Source organism: Athene cunicularia (genome assembly GCF_003259725.1).
Source record: "Athene cunicularia isolate RWA chromosome 11 unlocalized genomic scaffold, athCun1 chr11_part1, whole genome shotgun sequence".
NCBI classification, from domain to species: domain Eukaryota; kingdom Metazoa; phylum Chordata; class Aves; order Strigiformes; family Strigidae; genus Athene; species Athene cunicularia.
In genome coordinates, this window is record NW_020799113.1 from 5665866 (window position 1) to 5681193 (window position 15328).

The following is a 15328-nucleotide window of genomic DNA, read 5'->3' on the forward strand; positions in this document are numbered from 1 at the left end:
TTAGAACTGTGTCTCAGTCACGCAGAATATACCGAAGACTTTAAACACATGCACACTCACTAAATAAATCTCTCACGTAATACGCTCTTCAGTACCACAGCTAGTGAATTTGATTATGCACAAAATGAACAAGTAGAGGAACAAGACAACATGAAGATATACATTTTCTAACAGCTGTTACATTGCTGCCATATTTTACAACATCTGCTGGGTTTTTTTCCTTAGCTTTTGCACTCCCTTTGCATTTACCCTTTGGGCTAATTCGTAGTTGACCCCAGTAATACAGTCCTTTTACTCTACAATTTTGTGACAAACTATCATTGATTTAACAGTCACGCTCAGTGCCTTAAAAATCAATGAATACATAGGAAAAAAAACCCCAAAAAACAGTAACACAGCTTGGTTGATCTTGATAACATTTCAGGTCAGGTTTTTATCGCAACTTTCTAATTCATCAAGTTATTTTATCACTATTCATATCAGACATTGCATGTTGATTTCATATACAGCAGATTTTGTCCTTCTGCAAACAATCTGTAACTGGAAGAGAACTAATATCTTTCAGAGAACTGTAAAGAAAAGCTACACTGTGTACAGTGTACTTCCACTATACATGGCTGTACTAAATAACTGTTCTGGTTTGGGGGGAAAAAACCCCAAAAGATTGAATGATTTCTTATTTACAGTGGTGTAATCAAGGGCAAACTCCGATCCAAAGGAAAACATTGCTAAGCAGATGTGCTTGTGCCAAAATTGGAAATTGATATTCTGACTCAACTGAAAGTCTAAATCCTCTCTAATAAAGACCTTTTTCCCCCAGTAAATAGTTGTCATGGAAGCACTTAAGGACAAAAATATTAATCTAGGCTTTTTCACACTGTTAGTATTTTCAAGTGTTAAAGACAAAGTATTTCTAGAGCAATGGCAGACTGAATTCCACTGTATGTATTTTAAGATGGGGTATTTAACAAGTGTCAGGGGAATTCTTAATATTTGGAGATTATTAAAGTTTGTCTGTTTACCTTAATTCAGGCAAACTATGAGAGAATACTCTTCCCTTATGGCTTTTGTTCTTTTCCCATCTGTGTCCTTTTTTATTTCACCAACACATTTGTCACTCTACTTCTGTCGTCTTCTGTCTTTCAACATGACACTAGCTGTCTAAACACTCTTGGCTTCACTGAGAACAAAATCAAGAAATTTCACTCCTCATTCCTCTCCTGAAAAAAAGATCCCAAAACTATACTGTTGGGAGACAATATCCACTTTTTCTCCCATTATCACCTCTGCAGCATGCTTTCAGGGAATTCATGAATCTGTTCATAGCTGAGAAGCCAACACAGAAACAGAACATACTCCAGGGGGATGGTAGGTTTTTTTCTTAGGGGTGGGTTTCTTGGGTTTCAGGGTTTTTTTTTTTCCCTTTTCTTTAAATAAACTACAGGACCAGTTCCAGTTACCCTTGTGGATCTTCTAAGATTGCTCATTCATTTACATAATATGCTATCTTCATTGCAGACATATATACAGGCCTCATAGACAAATGGGAAAAAAAGCCCCATAGTCAAGGGGTTCTTCCTCATGGAAGCTTAGCTCAATCTCCTTTTAAAAGGTTTTAACCGGGCTTCATTCCCAGTGTCCCTTTACATCTAAAAGTGATTAAATAAGAATTACAGACAAATTAAATTATTTCCTATTTGTGAAATGCAATACTGTTACAATGAAGTGATTCCACAGATTATATTTTTTTTTAATCTTTAATTCCTTAAGAAAATTAATATTAGAATTAAAAGATTAAAGTGATCAGTTTCTGCAAAGAACATATTCTCCATATACACTATCAGCTTTCACAAGCAAATTCTTCATTTTGGAGTTGGGGAACAAGGTTTACTATGTTAGATTATATAGGAATTACATTAAAAAAAAAAAAAAAAGGAACACAAGGATGATATAAAGAAAGATTCAGTTTAGTTCTCAAAACTTTTTCTGGAATGTGCTTCTCTCTTTCCTCAAAGAGAAATAAATTATTTCAAAATAGCTCTGAACACAGTGACGATACACACCACTCAGTACGTGTGTGGGTGTGCGTTCTGTGAAGACAGCTGAAAAGTGAGCATCATTCCTATCAGAGATAACACAGTGTAATCCTAATCGTTTCTGCATCAAGCAACGGGAAGGAAAACATGCAAATCCTTTTTCTTTTGTTTTAGTAGGGAAGGAGGATTTTCCAGATACCACTGATATATAACATAAAAATCAAACAGGCTAGATTGTGGCCATATACATGTGATAATCTCATATATTGGCATACACACACATTCACACGTATCACATACAGAAAGTTTGCATGTACAGTTTGCGTTTTTCACACCCCCATAGTGTATCATTCACGTTCTAGGTAATCATGAAAAAAACCTACCGACATTCATATAATACATCTCTTACAGCAAGGAACATAGGAGCAGTCTGTAATGTACCTACTAGAAAAACTGCATTGTGTTAGGACCTCAACATTACATTACAGAATAATGAAAGGTTAATGCATTCATCTGTGGTTTATGCATTACTTTCCACAGAGGTCCAAAAATAAAATGCCTTGTACTGCATCCTCATTACATAAGTGCTATATATATAGCATGAGTTCCTATTCTGTTTCAGAGCAGTCAGTATTGGTATAAGCATTTTGAGGAAAGGTTTAGTAGAACTTTGTTTTACCCTGAATAAGAACACTGCCTAGTAATGACTGTGTCGTAGAAATGTCAACGCTGAAATTAGCAGTGGGTGGAGATCTCTTTAAGGGGAATTAAGTAAGTGAAAAAAAAAAAAAAAAAAAAAAAGTTCCTTGAACTCTGAAAGAAGACAGTTTTCTTACAAACATTATAAAGCAGTTAAGTAATTTTAAGAGGACTAACAGAACTTGAAGAAAATTAAAATAATTTAGAGAGGATCATTTAGTACAACTCTAGATGTTGCTACCTGTGGGTTAAAATAGGAAGACAGAAGGAAATAGTAACAGCAACATTAGTGAATGAGTAGCATACTCAAACTCAACTTTCCCTCTTTGGATAGGGGCTATGTCTACATTAAGAATTATAAATACTGCTCATATACAAATTATTTTTATAGTAGCCTTTATGATCACAAACCATCTTGTCTGAATATATCTTCTCTTTTTTTCCTAGAATACCTAACAAGACCCATTCAAATAAGGATTAACTGCCTTCAATTTCCCTTCCACCTCCTCCTACTCCCCCCTTACTTTTTCTTTTTTTATTTTTTAAATTTATTTTATTTAATTAAGCCATTTTCTTCCCTGAAGCTTGGCAAAAATATCATCTGAAAGTAGGTTCATATTATGTTTGGGCTGCTGTATAATTAAAAGTAACTTAACAAATTAAACCTATGTTATGGTAAAAGAACTGACATGCAGACTTGAAAATTCACATATTTCTTTCACCACAAGCAATTCAATGCAACCACGATATGAAAATCTGTTGGAGAAGTGTTGACAAAAAAAAGAACATGAAGCTTCAGGTATCACCATCTAGTCAGCACACCAACTTAGCTTTGAAAATGACCTGGTACAACTCATTGTACTGAAAGTGAGCGAGGGGATGGTTCTGGCTCCTCACATTCCTCCTTTTGTAACTAAATGAGACAGAATGGTGTTTTTGAAACTTTCTGATAGGGCATTGTGTTATTTTACCAAGTGCCTTGGCACTCCTTCAATTATCTTGCTTTGACAGATGTAGACAAATAGCTGAAAAGCACATTATCCTCAATATACTAGAAAACATTAGAATTTACTCTTCATTTCATGGCCAGATTTTGATGTCTTTGCTTACACTGAATTCTTATATTACCCTGAAATTGACTCTTTTGGTTTGATGGGTTTGCTTCCCTTTTGATTTACTGACAGCTAAATATCACCTGCACTTCATATGCATGTATCAGTAGGGACTGACAACCTGCGGACCCGAATACATATATATGTACATCTGTAAGTACATACTTACATTTGCAAATACAGAGCAAGGGATAGACTAGGGAAAAAAAAAATCTAATATATTAACCCATGAGGAAACAGATTCACATTAATCCAACAAAATGAATAAATATAAGTAAAATGTATTAAGAAGATTATTCCCTACTCCTTTCTTTTTCTCCCTTTCAAAGAGTTAATTTCCCTTTTCACCAGATTTTTCCACAGCTTTCTGTTTTCCCCTTCCACCTCCTGCGCAAATCCTATGGCTAATTGGTTAAGTCCACTCTATAGTCTAACCATCAATTCCCAGACACACCATCTTTCATTTCAATGTATTTGGATGATTATAGTTGCACTTAGAGGAAAACAAATAAGTATGTATCAACATACTGCAAGTGCTACATCTGTGTATGAAAATACACAAACAGATAATTAAACATCAACAAAATATCAGTAGGATTAGAGTGTCATGTTGGAACAAATCTTGATAAATCCTTCTCAATAACAATACTCTAACTGCAGTGTCATAAGGGGAATATAAATTTAGCCCGTTAAAGTGTTGTTGGACAAAGAAAGACACATTAATACATCTGTTAGTCATTTTCTTACTACTAAGGGACTCTACTATTGCACTGCAGAAAAAAGCTTTGGCCAAGAAGAGATTTGAAAATATGCAAATTAATGCTAACAACATAATAAATATCTTATTATTCATTAACAATTCAATGGCATACTGGCACAGTTGAAATTGTAAGTAACCAAAGTTCGTCGATGTTCAGACATACATACCTACAACAGACATTTCTGGAACCGTGGCATGATACGGGCCATCAACAAACTCTGGGGCATTGTCATTGATGTCTTGAACCTTAATAATGAATTCTGAAGGAGGCTCCAGAGGTTGGTTTGTGTCCCTGTCGACTGCTTGAGCTGTTAGAGTGTATTCAGCTTTTTCCTCGCGGTCAAGCCTTTTCATCGCATGAATGTCTCCAGTCTTGTCATTGATCACAAAGATGGTTCCAGCTCCATCTCCTGACAGGATATACTTGATTTTGCTGCTGCCAGGATCCAGGTCTGTGTGTAACTGAAAGGAAAATAAAAGCATTTTAGTGACAAAAATTACAGCCAGAATTTTTTTTCCCATTGGTCTAACCATAATTTTGTCAAGCTATTCTTTCATACTTTAATCTTAGCACCAGTGTTCCACACCTCAGTTTGAATACACAAGGAGAGCAGGGATTTGTATGCATGCTAATCAAAAGTGAATGTAATCATAGGCATAATTAGACTTTCTATTTAAAAAGCAGATGTTATATATATTTTAAGTCCCTGTTCTAAAATGTAAATGTCTTCAGAACTATTATCAGCCAAAATGAACATGACAAAATGTCCTTAACCTATTAGATCAAAGGGTGAATGAAGGATTAACAATAATATCTATTTTAATCTAGTTCTTTTAGTTATTACTTTTATTTTCAGGTGGCTGAAAATGTCTGAACACTTGCACCTATGTAAATGTTGTAATGGACAGCATTCACTGAAATTTAGAACCATAACATAACCCAGCAGAATTTAGAAGGTTCTAAGATCATTATTCTAAATGTATTTCCCCTGAAAGAAAGCTTTGTTAAACCAAGTTTTCAGAAATATAAGAACCCTTAAACATATCTTCTCAATGCCCCATTAGAAAAAATAACATTTAGACTGTACTTGACTTTGCAAAAAACAAGTTAGGATTATAATAATCTGAAACTGTATGGGAAAAACTAGGTTTTCTTCTTTACTTTCAATTTTTTTGTTAATTAAAAGCCTGAACTGAAAAACTCTGGAGACAAAAGGACTTCCTTTTTTTTTTTTTTTTGTAGGCTCAGAGCCAAGTACTAAATATCAGATTATCTCCAATAATTTTTAATTTGTGAGGGCAAGTGTACCAATTCATGGACCATATGTATTGGTGTCAGCACAATAAAAATATAGGATATCTTAGTTATACAGTAATAGTGCTTTAAATTCTATTTGTTGTTAAATCTAACATACTCAAAAAGAACAATAAGAAAAGTGAATAACAAGTCAACAAAAATGTATTTATTATTATTTATTATTATTTATCTCTGCCTCACAAAAGACAAAAGATAGTCTGAAGGAAATATGTACAACCTGTTTAGGTTAGCTGCAAAATGACTTACAACTACTACTACTAGACTTGTTCCTATTTGCTCATTTTTGTGCGAACAGTTCAACAGAAATTGTTGCTGGTATGCACTTTACTCTTCAATTGACAGCAGTGGTTGCTAGGGCTGGACAGCATTGTCATTTGATGTAAGAAACTGTATTAGGATATTAAAATAGGTGTGAAAAAAAGCCCTGTAACACTGGCTAGTGGAGCCACAAGGAGATCTTTATGTCATACCACAAGTAGGCTCTGCAGGTTCTTCAGAAGATAATTGGGCACATACAGCTATATCTGCAAATTAGCCGTTCAGGAAGAAGAGCTTAGAAAACTCGTTAACAGCACCTTACAAAAAAGGAATCTCAAATTGTTGCAGTGAGCACAGCAGACAACAGCAGTCTGGTCTGATTTTCCAGTTGATCTGGTTTATTATACATACAAAATCCTGGGCCACCAGCCTATTCTCTGCTCTGCAACAATAGCAGAACTCCCACTGACTACAAGAGGTGTAACTTCATCCTCTGTGTTTTGCTGGACAGCACATTATTACCGCACCAGCTATTACCAAACCATTGTTTTAACAACTTTTTAAAAGCACTTTAACTGTCTGTGAATATGAATGACTCAATCCAGTTCACTGTTCCTAGCCAACCCACATGAACATACACAGAGACATCCAGCGACAGCTGAGTCCTTTTCTCAAAAAACTGTTTTTCTTTTTGCAGTTGCTACGAGCTTTTACTTGAGAACAATCAGCATAATTTACATTATGTTAATTTAGCAGCACTCTCCTATTGGTTGGTATTGCAGTTTTGTCTGCTCAGTAAGACATGTTAATGCAACTTTTTTTTTTTTTTTTGTCTTAAAGATTACGTCCTTATGAGCAGGATTATACTCAGTCTAGGTGTGAGCAACATTAAAAAAATTATTTTCAGGGTCCCAGAGCCTGTCAAGATCAATCCAGAGTCTGCTTGTATTTTAAACAGATTGTTTATACTTTAAGCATCTGTTTGGCCCCTGAATAAAATCTATACATTATTAACATTTCATATGAAGGTTTTGGCAGAATATTCACAGCTAAATTACAGTGATGTCATATCACAACATTGTCTGGACACACACAACTCAGCAAAGCAATTGGGAACATCTCAGTTTACCCAACTACACAAAGCCTTACAGTGAAAAACTATAATCTGAATTTCTAAGGCGGCACTGCCTGGATAAACTAGATATCCCACACAGATATTTGAGAATGTGCAAAGATTCTTTGATTTGCTATTTGCTAATAAGAAGGAGAGGCTGTCAGTGTAATCTTCAGTATGTTTTACCCATATTATCTATAGAAGTTATGGTTCATAAATCAGTTCTGGGATAAATTAATGTAGAGCTATAAAACCTTTGTAGTACTAGTATGATATCAACAGTTAAATTAAAAAAAAAAAAAAGTCTATGATTACTATTGTTTCTTCTAGTAAGTTAAAGTCTTTTGTTTCAAAAGAAGGAAATAGATACTGCTATTTAAAACACTATTAAATGAAGGGCTAAACACAACAAAAAGTGAAAGAGCTAAAAGCATTTTATAATCTCAAAATTGGAAGTCTGATTAGCAGAAGATCAGGTTTTTACCCAAAGACTAATAGTGGGAAAAATGATAGTAATGTTTTTTTAGGTCTTTAATAAAAAAACAAGCCATAAATACAGCATTTACTGAAATCGTATGTACTTTTTATGGTGAGCATCCAGGGTGTTTGATTAAAATATCTTTTCTAGGTTTTGAAGTTCTTACACTCTAGTATCAAAATATTATAATAAATGACCTTTGGAAGAGCCATTTTTCCATGACAATTTCATTGTTTGGATTTAGGATTAAAACACCATCCCCTATTTCCAAAGTTAAATCAGAGAACTGAAGTTAAATTCAAAGCTAGAAAACATAGTATTTTTTTCCAAGTAATATTTCCTCTCTTCCTACCAGATGTGAATGATAATTTACAGCAATCGTCAAGCTTCAGCAAGCTGTGTTCATGTGAAGGTTAAAGATCATTAAACACATAATTATATAGGGTCTAGGTGAATGATAAAGAGGCATAATGAATATGATAAATGAATATCAGTTTCTGCTGAAAAAGCCTCACAAATGTTGTAAACGTAAAACTGTTTTCCACACCCATAGCTTTTTTTGTTGTGCTTGGGCTTGAAAGCTGACCTCTTATTTTTCTGAGCAATATCAAGAAACGTAACAAGACGTTCTATCTAAAAAAGAAGACGTTTATAGCTAGCCCCTATGTCCCACTACTAGATAGCATCCCAAAACAGAGGAGCATGTTTACTGGAAAACTTAATTATGTTCAGAGTGAGTCAAACTCACTTCCTTCATGTGAGATTCAGTTAATTAGACTTCAAAGGAAGTGAAATCTTTTTCCTCCATCACTGCCCTGCCTGTGGGACTATAAATGCAAACAACTCTTCCCCCCTTCAAATAGTGGATGCAACCCCATCACACATTTTGTGCCTGGATTTATGGCAACGGGAGAAGTTTTGGATCCTCTCCTAGTTTTAATGGTGATGCAGGTGCCCTGTACTAATACCCTACTAATGACTCCCACGTAGCATCAGCAGAGGCCCATTCCTAAAAAAATGAACTTAATTCAAAATGAATCCTGTGAACACTGCAGTTTCTAATCATTATTAATTCATTTGCTATTCTATGTTATAATACAGATAATAATCAATGAAGCCAGTATTAATAGTAACAGCACACACAATGTACTTCCACAAAACTACTAATAATGAATGCATATCTAAAAGTATTGCCAACACACTATTCAAATATATAACATATATTTATAGTCTCCCATGTACATACATTATAAACATGCGTAATTACAATCAGTGCAAGAGAAAATGCAGGATGAAACACTCCAAGAGCCTTTATATTCTGTAGATGTATAAGTACTACTCTGTAGTAAAAAAACAAATACACAAGCATGTTACTGGTATTAAATTTTCCTGTTCCATTGAATCATCATATTTTTAGCCGCATTTTCCTAACAGATACTTGGTTCAAAACTGCATACGCAGCCAACAACTTAATGTATGGACGAAAGCTGCCGGAGCTCCAAGCTAGGTTTGTGAAGTTCTTTTGCAATTCTGAGTACACAGAGAGATTTATGAGTCTCTTCTGCAGATGGAAACTGTCTCACCTGCTCTCAGTCAGCTACCTGGCAAATCATTGGTAGTCAAAACAACAGCTTGCTCAGCACAATGACTTCCATGTTCAAGCCATGTGTTCACCATCAGGAAAGTACATAATGCACTTGGGTCTGGTCCATACCCAGAATTAGCAGAAAGCTGTTGACTGGCCTTTGTAGTAGGATTGGGCACTTCAAGTCCTCCCCAGGTGTGTTGCTGATGCACAACTTGATACAGACTAGCCCATAATGCGATGTGTCATCAATGGGAGGATCTGTAACCCCAATTTCCTCATATTAGTAAAAAAGCATAAATATATCAATAATTCACAAGAGGGGAGAAATCTACATATGAAAATGCTCCTGGACATTTTTAATTAAGAAAAAAAGAAGGCAGCTTTATGTAGTCAAGTTTTTATTTGAGTTTGTTAGAAAGTAATTATTTCATCCTTGTGTAATTACAAGGGAATTACCCCTTACTTGTTTCAAGGGAAAATGCATAATCTGCCCTTAAAACTTCATTTTAAAATTTGTATTATTCTTCTCCTTCCTATCTCTGGAATCTTTTTTAAGGCATTAACTACTGCATAACTGATTTTCACCTGATGTTACGCAAATACACACACAACACACCAATGCTATCCTAATGCTTCAGATTCTTCTATTTTTTACCTATGTCTTGCAATAGAATTCCTCATTTATGTGGTAGACCCTATTTAATGAACTTGAGACAGAATTTTCAGATTTTATGATTCTTTTCCAAAAGTGCTGTGTTTTAAGAAGCGCTAGCACATTCTGTGAAAGCCTGGGAAGATTTTAGTGACTTTTACAATCATTTATATATATCAATGCTTTCAAAAATTGTAATGCACCTTACTCATCTTGTGTTTCTTTCTGCATGTGACTGCAGGGTTACTTTTTCTAAAAATATGAACATTATTAGGTGTTACAGAAGATGTCTGTGTGTATTGTTGATGTGCTCTGACACATAATGGACAATAAGCACGTTTATTGATGACCCACAGTTTAAAAAGTCATTGATAATTAAGCTATTATAGCTAGATTCAATTAATTTGCACACAACACAGAATTAATAAAGTGAACTTAATTTCAATTTAATAGAATCTTTCATTTTCTCTATGGATAGGCTGATCCCATCTTTAGTAATGGGAATTATATCTGCACAATGGGGAAGAGGAAAACCAAATATTCTGCATTATTATTCAGGGTAGCGACAAATTGGGGCACACACTTGATGCCCCTGATGTAATGTCAGTACTTGGAACACTTTCAGAAAGGAAACAGGCATGTCCATGGATGACAAAGGTTTCATTTAAGATACAAGAATCATGTAACTTGAAGCCTCTGGAGTAACTGTCAAAAGACATTTCTGCTCACACTTCTCAGCTGCAGCTTCATAACCATATACAAAGAGCAATAATATCCCTAACACTTTCATTTAAGAGAGTAATCTTTGCTTTTGTCTGCCTCAGTTTCCTACCATGTCATTTGAGTATCTTTGATTCCAGATGGTTTCTTTTATGTTTCTGTTTATTCTTTGCTACTGCTTTTTTATTCTATTTGATTTGCTAATTTTGTCTCTGTTTATATTCATACTGCAACTGTGCACAAACTGCTTTTCATTGCTTACCTTTTGGTATCATTTTATAATACACTAGAGTGAACTGTTTAAAAAACTGAAGACAAGACAATCTGCTTGTTCTAATTCACTGATTATGACCAACTGATGAAAAAAAAGACCTCAGATCAAGATTCAGTCACATTCTTGAGTCCTTCCTGGTTAGAGCACCACTGGTCCTTTCTGTACATGTCATGTATTGCCTTCCTCACCAGGATGAATCAAAAATGTCTGGGGAGAAAAAAAGATGGCTATACTTGTTTTTACAGATGGAAGGTATAGAGGAAGAGATAAACCCATGGTGAGTCTCACAAAGATCCGTATTAGGAAAAAACTTCCAGAACGTAGGACTATCCAAGCCATTTCTAAACAGCTCTACACATTTATCTCCAGTTAATCAGAGTAGTAATTTTTAATTAGAAGTGTGAAGGTATTGCTCGAGTTGTTTCACAGAAGTTGTTCCCCCTGTCAGGGGAACTCCCTAAGAGGGAGAAAACCATACCCTCAGATGTAAAGTCTTCCCTAAATCCATAATCACATGTTCATCCTCAGTGGTTGTGATGGCAACAAAGTAATTTGTTTCTACTCTTTGCTATCTTCATTGCAAAGCAGGGTCTCAGGTTGATTTTTCTGTATGTATTTCTTATATACCTTGCTGCTTCTGAATCCTTATGTTAAGCCAGATGATAGCTAAAGCTTTCTGTTTTCCTAGTTCTGGCCTTGGCCCTTTCCATTTGGGAATACCATCTGTCTTCCCTTCTGTCCTGAGAACACTGCCACCACATATGACCTGTGTCCCACCGCAGCTTGGACTGCTGCCTTTAGTCACTGCTTTCTGCAGCTATTTAACGCCCAAGTGTCCTGTGTCAAGTGGCCTCAGATGGCTGGCACCTTTTTGTAGTTGGCTTTCTGCCTAGCTTGGAGTTCATGTAACTATTTCTGAACCTAGACTGCTGTTCCTTTCTCATGTTCCAGCAGACACCACTCCTGTAAAAAGGTCTTGATTTTTTTTAACCCAACTGTTTCTGGTACTTAGAAACGTGCAATGAAATTGTGTCATATTGCCAAAGAGGAATCTTCTCTATTATCTCATCTATAGTGTACTGTGGTTCACCACAGGAGATATAAAAGCTGGGTATAGAGAGCCTCAAAAAATGCATGCAGTTTTAGTCTTGTAAAACATATTCCCTCTTCTGTGTCTTTATGGGGGAAAAAAGTATCTGTCTGTCATCTCCTACTGTTTGGGGTCAAGCACTTATATTAACAATTCCAGTGCTTCAGGCATTATAATTAACAGTGCCTCCTGCACTTGTCACTCTTCTCCCAACTCAGTGAAACAGCAGTAAAGCCATTTACTCCCTCCTCCACCTTGTCAGTCTTGGGCACGAGCTATGCTGTAGTTTCTACTACCTGTAAGATTGTGTGAAGTCTCCAAAGATGACTTCAGAAGACTGTTCCCTTTTGGCTGTCAATTTCTACTGCCAGCAGAGTCCGTCTTGCTGCTCCTTTCTCAACACAGACAAAAGACAATGAAGGCTGTAAAAAAACACAAGCCATGGGAATTTCCCATTCAACATGCTGGCCAGAAGTTCGGCAATTCCTATATACCAGATTGACCTCTTTTGTTCTTTTAATCATCATCATCTTATCCACACTGTTCTGAGCTTTTCTTCCATGTTGTTTGAGCTGTATTTTTTCTTTCCTCTTTAAAAGCTTATTATAACTTGCTAGACTTCATTCTCAGGCACAGAATATGTCGCACTTGAGCACCAAGACCTCTTTGTGTTTTCAAATGATTTTCTCAAGTGAATGTCAGAGCAATATCTTATAATACATACACTTAGGGTTGCAGAAGAGGAATAAAGAAGTTAATCACTACATATCCACAGCAGTAATTTGAAGGCTGCTTACAAAACCTGTCAAACTAGACAAGCTATAGCCTAGATCAGCAAAGGCAGAAAAAAGTACAATAAGCCAGCGTGGTCAAAGGTGACAGGATATTTCTATTTATTTAAGCACATTTAAGTTGCCATGAATTTACAATCCTTAAAGGCTCTGCTTTCTGCTGCTTTCAGCACCCTGGCTTCTGATCATGCTTTTCTCACAATGATGAGGAGGATCCCAGTGATAACATATTTAACGTATCTTCCTTCTCGAAAAAATTTAAAATCCATGCAGTATGCATTCTGTTATTTAATAATATTTAATAAAACAAACCTGAAGGCACTAAAATACCTTTTTTTGAAGGTAATTCTTCAAACTTAAGATGACTGCTTAGCATACTTCAATGTCTGAACATAAAGAAGTAAGTACTGTCTAAAACCACATAATGTGTAAAGCTGGCAGTGCAAATAGAAAGCTCTTTTCTAGCAATTGGCTGTCAAACACATCTACAGTGCAGAAATATAAACATCAGTTCTCCAGCCAGCTTTGAGATAAAATTGAAAACTGTTGAGAAGGTAACTGAGTGAAATAAGGAACTGAAAAATTAAATTGTGAGTACTTACATATTGATTAACTTATAAACTATCTGCTTACAAATGATAACTTATTTTAATGTACTTACACTAACCTGCGAACTGTGCACATGAATACAGTATAAATATTTTTTTTTAACTAAAAATATTTGTCAAGGTATTTGGACTGTGAAAATTAACACAGCTAGGAAATGCTACAAAGCAAGTTCCTTATGAGATGTCAAACAAAACATTAGTTCTTCAGTGACTATGTTTGCAGTTACATAGTAACATCAGTGTCATACATCAGAATAAATAGATACAACATGAGGATAATTTAATTATTTTCCCCCTTTTCTTGCAGTTAGACATTTATTAGGGATAACTCATGCAGAATTGTAAGTTATTCAGAAGAACCTGGTTGAAACTAGTTATTATGATTTCATGCAGTTTCAGAGGGAATGAATTGCCACGTTACTTGTGTGGTTTTCAAAGCTTCCTAATGTAATTTCCCATGCATTTCCACTAAGTCATGCAGTCCTGTGAACTTCTTACTAACTGACTTGCAAAGGTTATGTCTCTCATAATGCGATCAATTTGCAATACCATTAAATTTGAAATATTTTTAAACCACTAGAGATAGATCATAGCTTCTGCTTTGTTAATGCTTTTCTGGAAGAATTGACAGAGGAGAGGAGCACACAAACCATTCCACATAGACAATGTTAAGTATGCAGAAATAAACAACTGCCCACTCCAGCAACATCTGATATTTAGTAATGTATTACCTCTGATTCTCTAGCAACTTGTATTGAGTCCTGCAGTTCCCTTCTCAGTACATATGGAAACTCAAGTCTCAGTGACAATTATCACTTTCTTTGGCACATCAGACAACTTAACCTGTTTCCAAGGAGGAAAAAATAGCAGTGCTATGATTATAAGTGTGGGCACCGTTTGGACTATTTATGTCATTTGCTGTAAACACCTATCCTCCCTGTGACTCAAAACATTCAAATTTGGGGTCAATGTCCCATCAGAAGAGAAACTCTGGCTCAGCACGAATACAGACAAATTGTATACAAATCAGTATCACAAAAGCTGTAAGTGTGTAACATATGTCAATCTCAAACAAGCCGGAATCCATACAGACTTAGCAATGATTTAGTCTAGACCTTTATCCAAGTCGTCTGAGCTCATGGTGAAGACTACTGTGGGAGGCTACAGGAGACATCTGTACTAATTTAATGATGGTTGAATCACTGTCAGTTTTCTCTACCCACACAAGCTTGGTAGTGCTCATATCACTCTTTGAGCACAGAACAGCTAAATCCCCATCTGGGGTTGACACTATACTCATTCTTAGAAAGGACAGGCAACCAGCTATTCTGCACTAGTATCTTTTAGGGTTCTGCGTAGCAGAAGTTAAAAGGCAAAGAAAAATTATGATTTCTCAGGACCTCTTTTCAATAAGTGTATTCCTCCTCCTTCAAAGACCCGATTATTAGGTTGACCACTAGAGAATGTAATGGCCATTAAAAAGGGCAAAGGAAGGAAACAGCTGCATAGAGATCCTTGAAGATCTCCAAGGACTCTGCTGAGGTTTCTCTAATAAAATGAGTTCAGGTACCTATTGGAAGGGTTCATTAAAAAAAAAAAAAGAAGGAACTTTAAAAATATGAAAAACTTTTAAAATATGAGAAAGAGGTACAATAATGACAACTGAAGTTTTTAAGTTATCCAAATGATATCCTAGATATAAGAATGACACAAAATCCAAATATCTTATGTACATTTCTGTTTACCTGAAGGAAATCTACTGAGAGAACCAAATGACAGCTGGCTAGCTGGACAGCTGACAACTGCAGAGTCAGTACTCATCTATAAATA

General features: G+C 35.6%; 1 protein-coding gene across 3 annotated transcripts in view; it reads right to left on the minus strand.

Annotated features, from left to right (window-relative positions):
* Positions 1-15328, minus strand: part of CDH8 (cadherin 8) — a 212252-nt gene that overhangs the window by 92590 nt on the left and 104334 nt on the right. For all 3 annotated transcript variants that reach the window (XR_003399202.1, XM_026856641.1, XM_026856642.1), the window contains one exon: positions 4775-5069. Coding sequence is in view for 2 of the 3 variants with exons in the window: in XM_026856641.1 (XP_026712442.1) it covers positions 4775-5069 (295 nt within the window). In the remaining variant the exon portion in view is untranslated. The remainder of the gene's footprint in view (positions 1-4774; positions 5070-15328) is intronic.